This window comes from Tamandua tetradactyla, chromosome 4, assembly GCF_023851605.1.
Source record: "Tamandua tetradactyla isolate mTamTet1 chromosome 4, mTamTet1.pri, whole genome shotgun sequence".
Classification (NCBI taxonomy): Eukaryota; Metazoa; Chordata; class Mammalia; order Pilosa; family Myrmecophagidae; genus Tamandua; species Tamandua tetradactyla.
This window is the reverse complement of record NC_135330.1, coordinates 1,734,897-1,751,347: the sequence shown is the minus strand read 5'-3', so window position 1 is coordinate 1,751,347 and position 16,451 is coordinate 1,734,897. Positions and strand designations below refer to the sequence as shown.

The following is a 16,451-nucleotide window of genomic DNA, read 5'->3' as shown; positions in this document are numbered from 1 at the left end:
TCTCACCTTTAATCAATGGGCTCTGGGTCTGTTAAAACAATCTGACCAGGCGTCCACGTGACAGACCACGATTGTTCAATGTGGTCCTGACGTCAGTTTCCCGCTTGCCACCTCTGGGTGGGTCCCTCCACAGACAGCGCGAGCACCACAGACCTTGTGGGTTCTGGATCCCGAAGGCCACTTCTGTCTTGCTGCACTTGACTTACTATGTCCACCTTGATGGTTAAGGCTTCCCCCTGGCCTCTGCCGGGCTAGGAGTCCATCATCATTCGCTCTCAGGAAGGCCAAGGCCAAGGCAGTATCCCCAGGGTCAGACCCAGCCCTGCGTGGACAGCTCCCAACACACTCCTAAAGGACGCTGTCCCTCCTCTCCAGTGTCCTTCTTGCTGCCATGTGGAGGGAGTGTCCTCAGAACCGCCTAAACAATGTGGTCAGGGCATGGGTGCCCAGTACGTGCTCGGTAAACCCATTCTTACTGGACCTTCCTAGTCATGCTTTAACATTGTGCCAAGGAAGTTCTGAAACCCGCCTCTTGTTTCTGGAAGTCACCATTGTGTTGTAACCAAACCTCAGGGAGCCATTCCAGTAAACGTGTGGGCCAACTCCAGGTGTTCTGACCTAGATATTGGATCCCGAGTTTGAGCAATTCCTCCATACCAGTGAAGCCCTCTATTCAACTTTTTAAGCTCTGCTGCCTTAGTCCGGCTCTCAGTCCACTCCCTCACAGGTTCCACCTCTTTGTTCTGGCTCATGTTAGTTTTGCTCTGAAATTTACTGCACGTGGATTGTTTTACCCCAGAGCAGGGCTCGTACTTCAGAACATGTCCAGACAGGCCTCTGGTTGCTGGCCTGTAGCGATAAAGTGTGGGGAGATGTTAGGGGGAACGAGCGTGCTGGGAGGCACCTGCTTCAGGTGAGTCATTGCACAGGGGATGGCAAGGGAAGGCTGTTCTCCTGCTTTGAAGGAGGGTTCACTTGGGACCCCAGGGTTCCCAGGATCATCACCCAAATGACCCCGTCCCAGGCTTCAGAGCAATGTGGCAGAGAAGTCAGCTCTACGCAGCGAGTCCTTTACAGCCTGGCAACCTTTGTGATCAGGTCCTGTCGTGAGTTTCGGCACGGCCTGCCCGGCAGTTGTGGGAGATGAAAGTCTCCCCTTAAATGCTGTCCTCGAGGTCCTCTGGCTTTTGATGCATGCTTTAGGTTGAAAATTAGCTTTCTTGAGCTATTTTTTTCTTTTATCGAAGCTTCCTAGGATGTAAACGGAAGCCACCCCATGCTTTTATCCCCGTAAATTCATTGCCCCTTCAGTAATCAAATGGAGCAGCCGCTTGGTTTCCTCAAGCTTTTCCTTCTACCTGCACCTAAGCTCAAATAGCAGTAATAGAGTTGCCACAACGTGCAGCCGAAATTATCACCTCGATACTGTTTCTATGGCCTTAAGACAGGTGGGAAATCAACTCCAAATCCAATTGAGCCTCTACGTTCTAGAGCCACTCCCGGAACCAATTCTCTTAGCACCGAGGCCGAGACAGAGCTTTCTCTAGTGTTATTTGTGGGGTGCTTACGTGCAGCTCCAAGGATACGTGAGGGGGGATTAGAGGTAAGGCAGGGAAGGAGGAAAGCACAAATAAGGCAGGTATTACTGAGCTGACCGTGGCTTTCTAGGAACAGAGGCCTGGGTGCCCCTGGTCACGTAGGGAGGTGATATGAGCATCACGGACCAGCGCCAGTGATGGGAACCAGGAGGGAACGTGAGCTCTTTAGCTGCCTCTCGCCTCCCTCTCATTTCTTTGTGATCTGTCTCCCACGTAGGGGTAACGCTTCTGCATTTGCAGATGGCAGTAGCTGCCCTCCACCTCCCGGGGCAGCCGTTAGGAAAGCGGGAGGCTTTGTGGCATCAGCCTCGACCTCCGTGGACACAGCGCTGTTGTCATCCTTCCACGAGGGGCGGGACGGAGGATGTGCCGGGGCCTGGCCCCCCCGCAGAAGGGGCCTGAGAAACTCTGCGGTGTCAGGAGATGAGCCGAGGGTGGCGCCCGGCGGGGCGGGGGGAGCCAGCACTGGGGTCTCGAGGCCAGAAGGCGTCTGTCCTGAACTCGGGACGGACAGGGCTGGGGTGCGGGCAAAACTGGTGACGCGGACGCAGCAAGTAAATCACGACTGGACCGAGAACACAGGAGCTGGAGTGAGATATGAAACACATTGGCATTTATATACTTTAAAATCTACTCACAACCACGCAAATTTAATAAAAATACAGGCAAAAAGATGCATGTTAAACGTATGTCTGTGGTGAGAAAGAGAATGGGAGTTCAGAGTGGGGGGAAGTTTTAAAAAGTGAAAGAACGAAGAGGGACCTTTCACACAGCGAAGTTGACCGTAGTTGAAAACGGCAGGTGGTCGTCTCTGAGTTCTTCTGTGCCTGGGACTCAAAATGAAATCCAGGGTGGGCCATGGTGGCTCAGCAGACAAGGACACTTGCCTGCGATGCCAGAGGACCTGGGTTCGATTCCCGGTGCCTGCCCATGTAGAAAAAAATAAAAAAATGAACTCCAGAAAATTACAATACAGCGAGGTCATCTTTGGACCACACCTGGATATGATACAACATTCAAAATGTGGCTCACTGTAAATTCATTCTCTTTCCCTTTTGTCCCCAGTCACCCATTTCTTCCCCACCTCACCTCTGTGCTTGCTTAACTGAGGGTTTCAAAACCACTGGGACTGGATTCCAACCTGATGAAAAGAAACCTGGGCACAGGGAGGGGCCGCGCTGGGGGGGGCCAGGCTGGGGGGGCCGGGTTGGGGGGGGCCAGGCTGAGGGGGCCGGGCTGGGGTGGCTGGGCTGTGTGTGGCCAGGCTGAGGGGGCCTGGCTGTGTGTGGCGGGCTGGGGTGGCCGGGCTGTGTGTGGCAGGCTGGGGTGACCGGGCTGTGTGTGGCCAGGCTGAGGGGGCCAGGCTGGGCTGTGTGTGGCCAGGCTGAGGGGGCCGGGCTGTGTGTGGCCAGGCTGGGGTGGCCGGGCTGGGGTGGCCGGGCTGTGTGTGGCCAGGCTGAGGGGGCCGGGCTGTGTGTGGCGGGCTGGGGGGGGCTGGGCTGGGGGGGCTGGGCTGGGGGGGCTGGGCTGGGGGTGGCCGGGCTGTGGGGGGCCAGGCTGGGGTGGCCGGGCTGGGGGGCCGGGCTGTGAGTGGCCGGGCTGGGGTGGCTGGGCTGGGGGGGCTGGGCTGTGGGTGGCCAGGCTGAGGGGGGCCGGGCTGTGTGTGGCAGGGCTGGGGTGGCTGGGCTGTGGGGGGCCAGGCTGGGGTGGCCGGGCTGTGGGGGGCCAGGCTGGGGGGGCTTGGCTGGGGGGGGGCCGGGCTGTGGGGGGCCAGGCTGGGGTGGCCGGGCTGGGGGGCCGGGCTGTGAGTGGCCGGGCTGTGGGTGCAGGGCTGGGGGATCTGACGGCGTGGACGTGTTTCCCAGGAGGCCGTGAGGAATTCCTGGGTGAGAAGTGTGCACACGAGTTGCGGGCAGAGCCGGGGCGGGGGCAGGAGCGGATGGGGAGACGGGGGTCCAGGAGAAGCCTCTCCTAGGGGGAGTCAGAGCAGTCCCAGAACCGTCTCCATGGTCTGGAGCTCCTGGGGCTTCTCCCGGGGCCCCTCGGGACGGGGTAGCAGGAAAGCGTTGCCTCAGTGAGTCATCCCCGCCGCCCTGAGAGAGGTCCCGGGACTGTCCCTCCAGCAGCCCGGCGCCTGCTTCCTGCCCTCGCCCAACGGCCTGGGGCACAGGAGAGGCGCGGGCACATACAGGCTCTGAAGGACGGTTTGCATAGACACGGTGAAGGAGCTGAAACCTCCACGACGCCCTGTTTCCGCCGCCTGCGCAGGAGGAGACACATCCCAGAGCCGGGGCCAAGCTGCCCGATGTCACATCTCAGGTTCACTCGTGAGCCCAGGACGCGGTGGTCACACCCACGAGTGTCAGTGTCCAGTGCAGAAGACACTGAAAAAACACATTCATTTTCAACACTGACAAAGGGCCTCCAGGGCTTAGAGCCCTTAGGCTGGGCTGGGGGTGGAGGCAGAGCTCCTCCAGGACCCCTGTTTCCAGGGCGCACTCCCTTAGCTGGATCCAGACTCGGGGGAGCTGCTGCTACGGCCGCCACCACCACTCACACCACAGCCCCCAGGCCCACCCCACAGGCGTGACCGGACAGTGTCCCTGGGGCCCACCCAGCTCCCTGGACAGAGGCCCTGGAGAAGGCTGAGCTGAGCTCCTGCAGGGCAGGCACACTGACAGCCCCCGTCCAGCCTGGAGACTCCCCGACCAGAAGCTTACCTGGAGAGAAATAGGATAAAGAACAGATTTTGGAGTTAAACTGACCTGGGTTTGAATCCTGACTTGGCAATATGCTGTCTGAGTAACCCTCGGTCATGAACCAACCTGAGCACTGATTGCCTCAAACGGAGAAGGGAGGGAGGCCCCCTAGCTAGCTCACGGTCATTAGGAACCCAGGAGAACTTACGGGCCTCTCATGAGCATTCTAGGAGGTAATGCATATAAGGCAACTGCGCTGCCTGCCGATTTACAGGCTGGATCAATGGAGGTGGTTATCACTAGCCATCAATACCGTTGTGCAGAGTGACTAAAAGAGTGAATACACAGAAGTTCCTTCAGTCCCTGATCCATGGATTCCGTCATTCTTGGGATTCTGTCTGTCATTCTGTGTCTGAGGACCTCATTCCCCTGGCTGGCCAAGAAGCGTGGTCCAGGCACAAGTTCTGTGAGGTGGCCTCAGGCACGAGGCCCACGCACAGGGCAGGACGGCTGAGCACAGCCTCCTGGGTGTGGCCCCCACCCACACTGGGGCACCATTTAGGGAGCAGCTGAGCACTGCCCAGGGAGCCCAGCCTCTGGGAGGGACTTATAAGAGGGCCTGCTCTCTGCTCACCGACATTCTCTGTGGCACTTCCTCAGGCCCTGGTAAGTCTCTGCCTGTCTCTCTGCCCTCCCTGGGACATCTCCCAGTGCCCAGCCTGCTGTCGGCCTGCAGGGGTGGGAGTCCTACCCGGCCTAGGGGTCAGGACGCGGGGATCCGCCACTGAGGAGATGGGACGTTGTGCTGGTCCCACCAACACCCACGTCCTCCCGCTCTGGCCACCGGTCTCAGGGAGGGTCTCGGGAGGTGATCTCGCACGTCCTTTGGGGTCTGCATGAGGTGCCTGTCCGAGAACTCTTAGGTGAAGTGTCTTCCACTCCTCTAGCCTCTGGCTCTCTAACTCCCTGATTGCAGTGGTCTGCCTGGCAGAGGTGTCAAAAAGGACTTCTGGGAAGTAGTTGGGGCCCAGAGAGATCAGAATCAGCCCGGGCGGGAAGGTCGGGCCGAGTCACATCTGCCTTAGGACGCCGAGATAGCCCATGGGCCCGGGCACTGGGCTTGGACTGCGGCCTTGGACACAGGTACCGCAGGTGCTGCAAGGCCACCCCCTCCCCTCGCCGGGCCTCCAGCACGGCGCTGCCTCGCCTTTGTGAGGAGGGTGGTTTCCTAGTAGCTGCCCGCAGGGGATACAAGAGGGCACCCCAAGGGCTCAGGCGAGGACACGGTGCGCCATTGTGCACGGCCTGGGCTACGGGTCCAGAGCATTCCAACCTCTCTTGTTAGAAGAACTTGTCTCCTGGCAGCTCTCCCTATTGATTGAAAATGGGGCACCACTTGGTGCTCTTTACTGAAGGAACTAGAGGCAGATAATCTTCTTGGTGCATAAACCTAAACCCCCCGCCACTCTCCCTCACCATCATTTTAGAGACCCAGGCCATCATTTTTGTTCATTTTAAGCCCGGAAGTGAACTGTGGGCTTAAATCTCCTCTTCCTACTTCCAGGAAGGCGTCTCTTGTGAGCTGAAGGTGGCCAGGCTTTCCAGCTCACGTGCAGAGGTGCTCACACTCACAGCGAAGGCCCTCTCTGACAGCAGATGCTTGAGTGAGGCTTTCTCCCCAGTCAGGGGGAGACCTGAATCACAAGGGATGTGGCTGGACCTTGCGGTCTTCTCGAGCAACCCAGCACGATCAGAGGCCAGATCCCCAGAAAACCAGATCTGTACCCAGGATTCCAGACCTGAATTCCTAGATTGGACATCTTAGATGATTTCTTGGGTGGCGTGGGGTGAGTGGGACAGAGCAAGAGCTATTGTTGGTAGGGACGTCTTGCCTCTGGATTGGATGTTTCTCTCCCCAGTCCAGAGAGCCAGGAGACTTGTCTCCACCCAACACAGCTCAACCCCTCCTTTCGCTCACTACAGCTTGAACAGCCTCTGCTCCATTTCCTCTTCTAAAGCCTGACAGGAATGGGTCCAGGGCTCAGCACCTGGTTCCCGCTTCACCTCTGGAGACCAGCCCACATCAGCACTTAGGATAACACAAGTTTCTTCTGTTATTTCTTAGCCCAGCCTTGGCTTTCTCCTCAACCGCATCGCTCAAACCTTTCCCAACCTCCCTCATTCCCATTAAGTTCTTGTCTGCAGACCCTCATCATGGGGAAATAAAAAGAAAACACGTGCTGTTGTCTTCCTTCCCTGCAGACTCTTTGAAACCAAAGATGAGCACCAGTGCACTTGAGAAAAGCTTCCTGGAGCTGGTCGACCTGTTTCACACATACACCGGAGAGGATGATAAGATAAACAAGGAAAACTTTTTGAAGATGATGAAGAAGAATTTCCCCAATTTCCTCAAAGCCTGTGTGAGTGCTTGGGTTTGCCTTGCCCAGGGCGGGGAGAGGCTGTGGCTGTGTGGGGATTGGAGGGTGGACAGAGTGGACAGAGTCCACGGACTTGACACATGTGGGGACCTGTGGGGAGGTGGGTGTGCTCCCTGGGACCGGCCGGTCGTGTGTGCCTGATTCGCTCTCCACCCCCCTCACCGCTGCCCTGGGCCCGGACAGAGCCAGCCCCATGTGGGGGCAGATGGTGCCATCCACGGCACCAGGCCTGGGAGCGGAATTCCTGGGCCCCTGCCCACCACGGCCTCTCCCCTGCAGTGTGACCCGGGCCAGTCACCCGTGCTCTCTGACCCTCAGTTTTCTCATCTGCACAAAGTGATAGGAGAACTTCATTCCTGGGGTCGTGGTGTTGAAATGAGATGATTCATTTGAAAATGCTTTCAGAGTTGAGAAGGAGTGGCCCATCTGTTAGGAAATGAAGTGCTGCATTGAGGACCATTGACCCTTTCCTACTCCCCACCTCCGCGTCTCCCCTGCACCAGCCATGGAGAGTCCTTCCATGTGTTTGGTTGCACTAGGGCCAAGAGTTAGCCCCTGAAGTCCCTCTCCATATTTCCCGAAGTGGGGGAAACACAGCGAGTGTCATAAACCCTAGAAACACAGCCGCAGCCCTTCACGTGGACAAAGCACATTGAGAATCCCCAGCCCGTTTGCCCGTTAGGAGGAACTAATAGCGCAGAGTTTCAGGCCACGGACCGGAAAACCGAGTCTTGCCTCGATGGAACAGAACTGATAGGTTTCGATGTGAAAGAATTGAAATGGGAAGGACCGTAGGCAATGAGCCAGCGGGGTTGGCCCAGTGACTGCTCACTCCGATCAGCCCGTGGAGGGCCCCCTGCCCACCACCCCTGGGTTCCACTCCAGGCTCTTCCCCCATCCTCCTCGGCGCGTTCGTGCCCCCCAGCGCAGGGCGAGGTGGAGGTGGCATGTTTCCTACGTGTGCGTCTTTCTCCCACAGGAAAAAAAGGGGGTAGATTACCTGGACAACGTCTTTGAGAGAAAGGACAAGGATAAGGATGAGAAGATCGACTTTTCCGAGTTCCTCTGCGCGCTGGGGGAAGTGGCCACAGACTACCACAACCAGAGCCACGGGGCGCCGCCCTGCTCCGTAGATGACCAGTGATCCCCACCCACAGGCCTCCGGAGACCCCCAGAAACAATAAATATCTCCTCCCACCAACACGGGTGCTGCTGCTTCCTTCGCGTTGGGTGGTCTGTGTGGACACACGGACAAGCACGGGCTCTCGGTTTTGTAAACCATCCACATTTTCTCCAGAGAGGCCTCCCCGAGTCCTGAGCATCTGATGACCCTCTCACGCCAGCTGACCTCTGTCCCCACACTGGCCAGCCCTGCTGCTACCAGCACGGTGTAGATGGCTTTCCTTACAGGTGGTGAGCTGGGATCCTGCAAGGGCTTTTTCTCCCAAGTGGCACTTGTCTGCTTGGATGTGAGGGGTTGCTGCCCAGTGGGGACAGCGAGTTGTCCATCACTGCCCTGGCTGTTGGGGGTGGAGCAGGGCAAAGAAGGAGCAGATGCTACCACCCCCTCCCCACTTTGTCTCCCACTCCCCTCACTCCATCGTGCCTCGGGGCCGTGGGACAATCAGACCATGAGACTCTGGACAAAAGTGGAAACCTTCCCCTTGAGCCAGTGGCCAGTGGGCCGAGGTCACGCATGGGACGAGGCAGTAGGGTCCTGAGAATTAGCCTCGCATCGTGGAGCCCAGGTCCTGAAGCCCGTGGGTGTGTCTGAGTGCCCAGGTGTGTGTGTGAGTGTGTGAATGAGTGTGAGACGGAGAGAAAGGAAGAGCGAGACCAGAGCGCAAAAGAGAGACTCCTCCTGCTCTAACGTGCTCTCCCCACGTGAGGCGTGAGATATGTGCACTGCGGAGAAAGCTGGAGGGACTGTTCCAGATCTGAAGATCTGTCATCAAATCGGCAAGTCCTGCACGAGCACGTGAGAGGACCAGTGGACTGAAGCCAGCTCCTGCACTCACGGGGGATGGAGGGGTCCTTTCTGAGCGGGAGGCCTGAAAAGCAACCTCAGCGTTGGGCCAGACAGAGGGGGCAGGGGACGCGGATGACCACTGAGGGCTGCTGCGTTCCAGAAAGCACTGTGCTGGACACTGAGGCTGGACAGACCAACACGACCCGGAGCCGGCCTTCCAGAGCCCTGCCGCGAGCACCAGGCCCCTTGTGGCGTCTGTACTGCCCCTGGGGTGGGGTGGACTCTGCTCTCCTCTCTCCCCGGACTCAGGCCTGAAAGGGTCAGGAGGAAGGTGGGGTCAGCATTTGCCTCCATCCCCAGGGTCACGCCCAGGCCACGTCCCCTGGACTCCCTCCTTGGGGCTCATGCCGTCTGGCCCTGAACACTGCTGCCCTCTCGCTCATGGTCTCCCACCAATCTCCTTGTCCACCCGTCCTCCAGCTTGACCTACAGTTCCTTGGTCCAACCTGCCACCTGGGCACAGATACGCGAGATACTGTCCATGGGGATGACCCTCAAGAACCGACTGACGGACAAACTCACTCCCTCCCTCCCTAGTCACCTGCTCCTCCCTCCATTGTGGCCCATTTCCACTCTAGGTTTTGTCAGTCCTGGGCTGCCCTTCCCTGGTGTCCTGCCCTCTGACCACCGGGTCTTCCTTTCTACTTGTTCTCTCCCTCGCTCCTATTTTAGCTCTCCTTCAAATGCACCTGGACCTCGGCTCACTGGATCTCTTTTTTGTCTCTCTTTCTCCCAGCTCCTGCTGGTGTCACCTCCTGTCAGCAGCCTGCTTTCCATTGTCCACCACCACAGCTCAACTCCACCTTCATCCGTCCCCCACCCACGCCTGTCGTGCAGCACCCGGTCAGAGTCAGCCCCGCCTTCTGCCTCCCAGGTGCTGACACCTGCTGGGTGACTTTGTGCCAGAGCTCGCCCACCTGCTTCACATCTTTTCTCTCTGAATCCCCAGGTGTATTTCCAAGTAACTGTGATCACTCCGTATCCCAGGCCGTTTTCTGGTTCCAGCCTGTCCGCTCTGTTTTCTCCATCACAAAACGCCTTCTGGCTTGTCTGCCCAGGATCACCCTGTTTCCATTCTAGGGTTAATACCAGGTTCTCTGTGGTGATCGCATTCAGCCGTGAGGGCAAGGATGTTTCCTCTGTTTCTCTTGCGTCCTTACTGTTCCTCAGTCTTAGTTGCATCTCTAGCCTTTCTATCACCTTCTTCTTTCACCCGCTCTCTTCTAGACTGTGAGCTCCAAGGTTACGAAGAGCAGCTTCTTCTCCGAGTCACCCTCACGATATCGCCTGACTGTCCCCCCACCCGCATGGACCCACAATCAGCAGCTCGAGTCCGATATAACTTCATAGTCACTCACGTCTGCTTCTTCCCCAGCTACCTTTGGCACATTTTAAAAGCTTTTTTTTTTGTCAGATATAGGCAAACAAAAGGAACCAGTGTCACAGTCATACACAGATTTAATGCAGAACTAGCTGTCCGTGATCCGAGCACTTATTCAGACGTGTTGAAACTGCGCAGCACAAACATGAAATAGCCACTTAAAAAAACTGAAGCCCAAACTACACGTCCTGGAAAAAGCTCTGTCCTCACTGCACTGGGAGACCCTGGCGCCCCCGCGCTGCCCTCAGTGGGTCCTCTCGGAGGCCAGGTGAGCCTCTTCATCCCGTGCCCTCCCACTGGAGGACCTCGGGGGCCCTGGCCGAGACCCCCCCCCGACCAGGCCAGTTGCTGGGCGGAGGCCACCACTGTGGCTGCGTCAGCATCGTGACCTCTCCGTCTGCTGGCAGTTGGCGACCACAATCAATTCTGCGGGAATGTCCTTTTGCTCTACTCCGTGTCTCCCGGGCATCCCTTTCCCTGGACAGTCCCAGGGCCCCAACCTGCAGATTCTTGCTCTGCTCTGGGGCTTCCCGGCCCTTTGCCTCCTGCAGTGCCGCGCTCCCACTTCAGCAGTGGCCCGGCTTCTTGCGGCCCCAGATGCGGGAGTTTTCTCCTCCCCTGGAGATAATCGCATCGCCTCATCATTCAGAAGAACAGCTGGTCAGGAGACCCGGGTTTCCTGGTTCCCAGTCCGGGGCTATTTTCAATACACCTGCCACCTCCTAGGTTTCTGGGGCCCCCAGTCTCCACCTCGGCTCTAAATCTGCCCACGCCCCACGCCCTCCTGCTGTTTGAATGGCAGGTTCATCGCCATCATCTCTCGTGATGCTCCCGACCCTGAGACCAGGGGGCAGTTGTGTCCCTGGTCACGCAGAGCCCAGTGGGGGACCTGGGACCTCACACGAGCACTCTCACCTCTTGGGCTAGTTCTTCTGTTTGCATTAATTCGCCTTGTCACTCGTTATTTGTTTGGGCATGTGTCTGCATCAGAAACCAACGGCCTATGAGGGTGCAGAGAGGAATAGCACCTGGTCATTGCCTGTGTCGATTTATTTGTGAGAGAAAAAAGGAAACCCTACATTTGATGGAATCTAGGGGTTGAAGAGTAGGGGTTGTGCGCTGAGGAGCCGGGAAGGACTGAGGACGCCACTGGGGGAAGCAGGAGGGCTTCCGAGAGGCAGCCGAGCTGCAGGTGTGGACTGGACAGGGAGCCCTGAAGGGCGTGGGGCGCTCAGGGACCCACAGGAGCTCTGCCTGGTGGGGGGTGCGGGGGCAGGCCACGCAGAGCTCGGACACACCACGAGGCTGTACAAGTGTCTGGCTCTCATGAACACTTCTTTCTCTGGGTTACAAAATAGTTCAAAGCATAGGGTGTGATGAAGCCAATTCTCTTCGGGGACAGAAAAACACTGTGAAACACATTATACAGGATATAAAATTTACATGCACAAGACCATACGAAAATGCATATGTGTGGTATGTATGTCCATATTGATGGAAAATTATATCTCAAAGTACTATTGATGCGTTTTTGTGGGCATCCTTACCACTCATTCAAGTGCGAGAGCTTCACAAAAACCACCTGCAATTTCCGGGAACTCCTGAGAGCAGACCCAGCAGGGGACCCCAGCTCCAAAGGGAAGACTGGCCTGCACCTCCCCTCCTCTCGGGGGAGTCTCTGTGCCTTCAGCTCCTGAGAACCCAAGTAGAACGGACCGGGGCGCGAGGCTGTCGCATGCGGAGGGTTTATTCCTGCTCCTCACGAAGGGTTAGGGTTACCGTTAGGGTGGCCCAGGGAAGGCGGAAAGAACCGCCAGGCTGCATGCACTCTAGAGGGCAGAGAGACTGCCCTGAGGGGAAGAGACAAGAATGGGGGACGGATGGGGTGTGCACGGGACAGAGTGAGGAGGGCTCCAGAGAGACTGGCTGCCACTCTGGGGCCAGGGAATAGGACCACTGGGCGCTCAGCTCCAGTGAGAGATGTTTTTTTGGTGTGAAATTTGTAGTTTCCATTTCCAATTTAACTGGTCAATTCAGTTGAACACCATACGTACATGAAATCTTGACTAGGGCATGAGATCTTGTTTTTCCAGGTAAGTGTAATGTCCCAATAAACGCCAGAGTAGTTTGGGCAGCGAACACAGACGTATTTGCAAAGTTCCCATTTGGACAATTTCTGTTATTCTCACAACAGTGGGGACAACCAATTGAATATGCCCAGCCCTCGATCTTGGGGTTCACCCCTATGAACCTTTTTTCTGCAAATGATAGGCTAAACCTACTTAAAATTAAGCCTACAAGTCACCCCCAGAGAACCACTTTTGTTGGTGAGGTATGGTCTCTCTCTCAAGCCGACTTGGGAGGTGAACTCACTACCGTCCCCGACACCTGGGGCATGACTCCCAGGGGTGTAAATCTCCCTGGCAATGTGGACAGAACTCCCAAGATGACCCACAACCAAGCATCAAGGGATTGAGAAAGGCTTCTGGACCAAAAGGGGGAAGGGAGAAATGAGACAGAACTAAGTTTCAGAGGCTGAGAGATTCCAAACAGAGTCGAGGGGTTATCCTGGAGGCTATCCTTATGCATTATACAGATATTATTGGAGAGGCTGGAGGGAAGTACCTGAAACTGTAGAGCTGTGTTCCAGTAGCCTTGATTCTTGAAGACGATTGCATGAAGAGATAGCATTTGCAATGTGACTGTGTGACTGCAAAAAGCATGTGTCTGATGCTCCTTTTATGCAGGGTACTGGCAGATGAGTAAAAAATATGGATAAAGATAAAAAAAAATACGGGGGTCAAAGGCTGAAATAAATTAGGTTGATCAAAATACTACTGGTCAGTGAGAAGGAGGGGTAAGGGGGATGGTATGTATGAGGTTTTCCTTTTATTTCTTTTTCTGGAGTGAAGCAAATGCTCTAAGAAATGATCATGGTGATGAATACACAACTATGTGATGATAGTGTGAGCCACTGATTGTACACCATGTATAGGATGCTTGTGTGTGAACATTTATCAATAAAAATATTTTTAAAGGCCGGGGCAACAGTGCTCAGTGTAAGAACTCTCGCCTGCCATGCTGGAGACCCGGGTTCTATTCCCGATGCCTGCTCATGCAAACAAACAAAACAAAACAAAACAAACTTAAAAAAAAGCAGAGGCTCTCTGGGGGTGACTTTTCAGCATAATTTGCAGTATGTTTAGCTTCTCCTTTCCGGGAATAAGCTTCATAGGGGCAAGCCCCAAGATTGAGGGCTCAACCTATTGAGTCGGTTGTCTCCACTCCTTGTGAGAATAACTACAGAGTTTCTAAGGTGTGATCATGTGATTGTGAAACCTTGTGACAACACTCCCTTTATTCAGTGTACGGGCAGATGACTAAGAAAAAAAAAGACAAAAAAATATAAATAAATAATAGGGCATGTGTTCAAGTCTGTCAAAGCTGCCAGAATGCAGCACACCAGAATGGACTGGCTTTTAATAAAAGGGGATTTATTTAGTTAAAAACATATAGTTCTTCAGAGGAAAGGTAGCTAACTTTCAACTGAGGTTCTTTCTTTTTTCAGACTTTCCATTTCTTCTTTTTGTTCATTCCTTGCCTTCTTCCTATCCTCCCTCAATTCACTGATTTGGTTTTTGATGAAGTTTTCCATGTCTGTTCGTACATTCTGAATTAATTGTTTCAAGAAAAAGAAAAAGGAAAACGAAAACAAAAGAAAATAAACTAAACTAAAATAAAATGGTAGACTTAAGCCCTAACATTAACAACTTCAACAAATACAAATGATGTGAATACACCAATTCAAAGACCAAGATTGGCAGAGTGAATTTAAAAACTTGACCCCGTTGTAGGTTTCTACAAGGAAGACATTTCAAATGCAGTGATATCCGCAGGGTAAAAGTAGCAGGACGGTGCAGAGGGCAACACAGCGATTCCCCAAAGATGTTCAAGTTCTCGCCCCTGGAACTGATGAGCCTGTTACCTCACCCGGCAGAAGGGACTTTGCAGAAATGATTGAAGTGAAGGATCTCAAATGCAGAGATTATACCGGATAGTCTGGGCAGGACCAATCTAATCACATGATTCCGGGGAAGAGGAGACCCCTCGTGACTATGGATAGAGGGAGATGCCTGCAGAAGGGTCAGACAGGTGCAGCTGATGTTGCAGACGGAAGAGTGGGGCCTTAGACGAGAAATGTGAGTAACCGCTGGCGGGACCTGGAAAGGACCTGGCAACGTTCTCCAGGAGCCTCGAGTGCAGCCCTGCTGATAACCTGACGCCAGCCCAGTGAGAGTCATGCCAGACTTCTGACCTGCAGAACTGTGAGATGATACATTTATTTTTTCAAGTCACTAAGTTTGTGCTGATTTGCTCTGGCAGCAATAGAAGTCTAGTAAGATTGATAAGGACATATGCAAACATTAATGGAAAGGGGGAATGGCTATGAACTGTATCAGGTAAGTAGATTTGAAAGCAAAGAAAATCACCAGAGATAGAGAGGGCAATTTTTTAATAAAAGTGATCAATCCACCAAGATACAGCAATCCTAGATGTGAACTGCACAAATACAAATGAATGAAAGATCATTGCTCTGATTATTTATCTAAATAGTTTTCTAAGAAGCAGTTATGAAAATGTGCATATTAAATATCTCTAACTTGAGCTTGGGGCATTGTCAATCTACTATTCTTCATTCTTTGCTTAATTTGTCAGTGGAGATCATACTTACGCTTCTTGATGCTACAAGTTGTTGTTAGATTGTATTTACTGAGTAGCATTTTTTTCTGAATTTTTACTGAGTACAATTTAGCATTTTATGATTTTGCAAGATGATGCTTTTTCCTGTCATCTACCTAAGGGTATATATCAAGGTTATAAAATAATGTAAGAAAAAGGAATTTCTTTCTAGAGCTATTTCAGTTGCAATTTAATTGTCTCTTGCAAGTGAAAACACACCTATTCTTAGTGTCTGGGATATTATTGTAGAAGACCCGGGATGAAGGAAAAAGGTAAAGCAATGAAAGAATTGTATTTCTGAAATTGTGTCCATTATTTTAAAGTATCATTTTACTATCATTTTCGTTAGCAGTTTGGCTTTCCTTACCAAATAAAACTTGGCCTGCTTTAAGAATGGTTTACAACACTGTGTAATTATTATTTTTCTTGTTCAGTGCCTTTGACAACCTCAATTTATTTGTAGCTCAGATTATTCTTTCCTTTACATCCTATAATGCTGTTTCCACAGTCTAGGACATGTCCATTGCTTTTAGAATTTTTTCAGTTTGGTTATCTAGAGGTAGCAATTCTATATTACTGCTTTGAAAAGGCAACTGGGATTGCCTTTCTCCTAAAAATGATTGTGGTGGTGAATACACAGCTAAGTGGTGATAGTGTGAGCCGATGGTTGAACACTTGGATGGACTGAACGTGTGTGAAGATATCTCAATAAAAATATTTTTAAAAATAATAATTTGGGAATGTTTAAAGCTTCCTATTATGGAGTTAATGTTCAAATTCTCATTACTTATTTTGCAAGCCTCCAGTAAGAAAAAATACTACAGCTGCAATTAAACCTCTTGGTAGATATTGTGAATTGTTTTTTTAGTTTTTAAGCATTGTTATCATTGGGGTTAAATTTTGGCCGAACACATTAACAGTTCAACGATGAAGTGAAATCTCCTGCAGTGTGGTGGATGAGGCAGCTGCATGTAACTGACAATGGCGTGCACAAAGACACTTCCCTCTGGGACTGTACTGGAAGATTTATGAAAGCGTGTGACATTGCACCCGAAATTCTGTTATTAGTTACCACTGGCAGAAATGCAAACTTTATTGAACCTGAGGAATGTAAATGCACTTAATGCCCGTACTCTAGTCTGTTGCCTCAGCTTAAACGTCTAAGGTCCTAGTGTTTCTTATTGAAATGTATTTCCAGTTTTTATCAGTGAGGGTATTCTTGGACTACTGGAGTTATTGTCAAGTGTGATTTCTGTTTTTATTCTATATGATCCTCTAATGTGATACAAAATGATTTTTTTTTATCACTTAGATGCTATGTAGGCAAGTCCCGTAACTGAGTATTTGACAACCTATTAAAATGTGTTGCATGTGGGGGGATAAAAGCATATAAGAAGGACCAAATAAAGAACAGGACATACAAAATAGGGTAGAGATTCCTTTGTCAATAAAACATGTAGAAGGTTAAAAAGGTGATTCCAGGCCCCCAGTGCCCCAGGTTTCTTCTTGATTAGCTAATAACTGAGCGGACTCTAGTTTTGCAGGCTCGTCGTGTAGGAGAGGCAG

General features: G+C 52.8%; 1 protein-coding gene across 1 annotated transcript; it reads left to right on the top strand.

The window, feature by feature from the left end:
- The first annotated feature begins 4,871 nt into the window (after positions 1-4,871).
- On the top strand, positions 4,872-7,936 carry LOC143678677 (protein S100-A7-like). Its single transcript, XM_077155649.1, has 3 exons — positions 4,872-4,963; positions 6,560-6,717; positions 7,715-7,936. The coding sequence occupies exons 2-3, from the start codon at positions 6,577-6,579 to the stop codon at positions 7,877-7,879; spliced, it is 306 nt and encodes a 101-aa protein (XP_077011764.1). The 5' UTR covers positions 4,872-4,963; positions 6,560-6,576; the 3' UTR covers positions 7,880-7,936.
- The last annotated feature ends 8,515 nt before the right edge of the window (positions 7,937-16,451 follow it).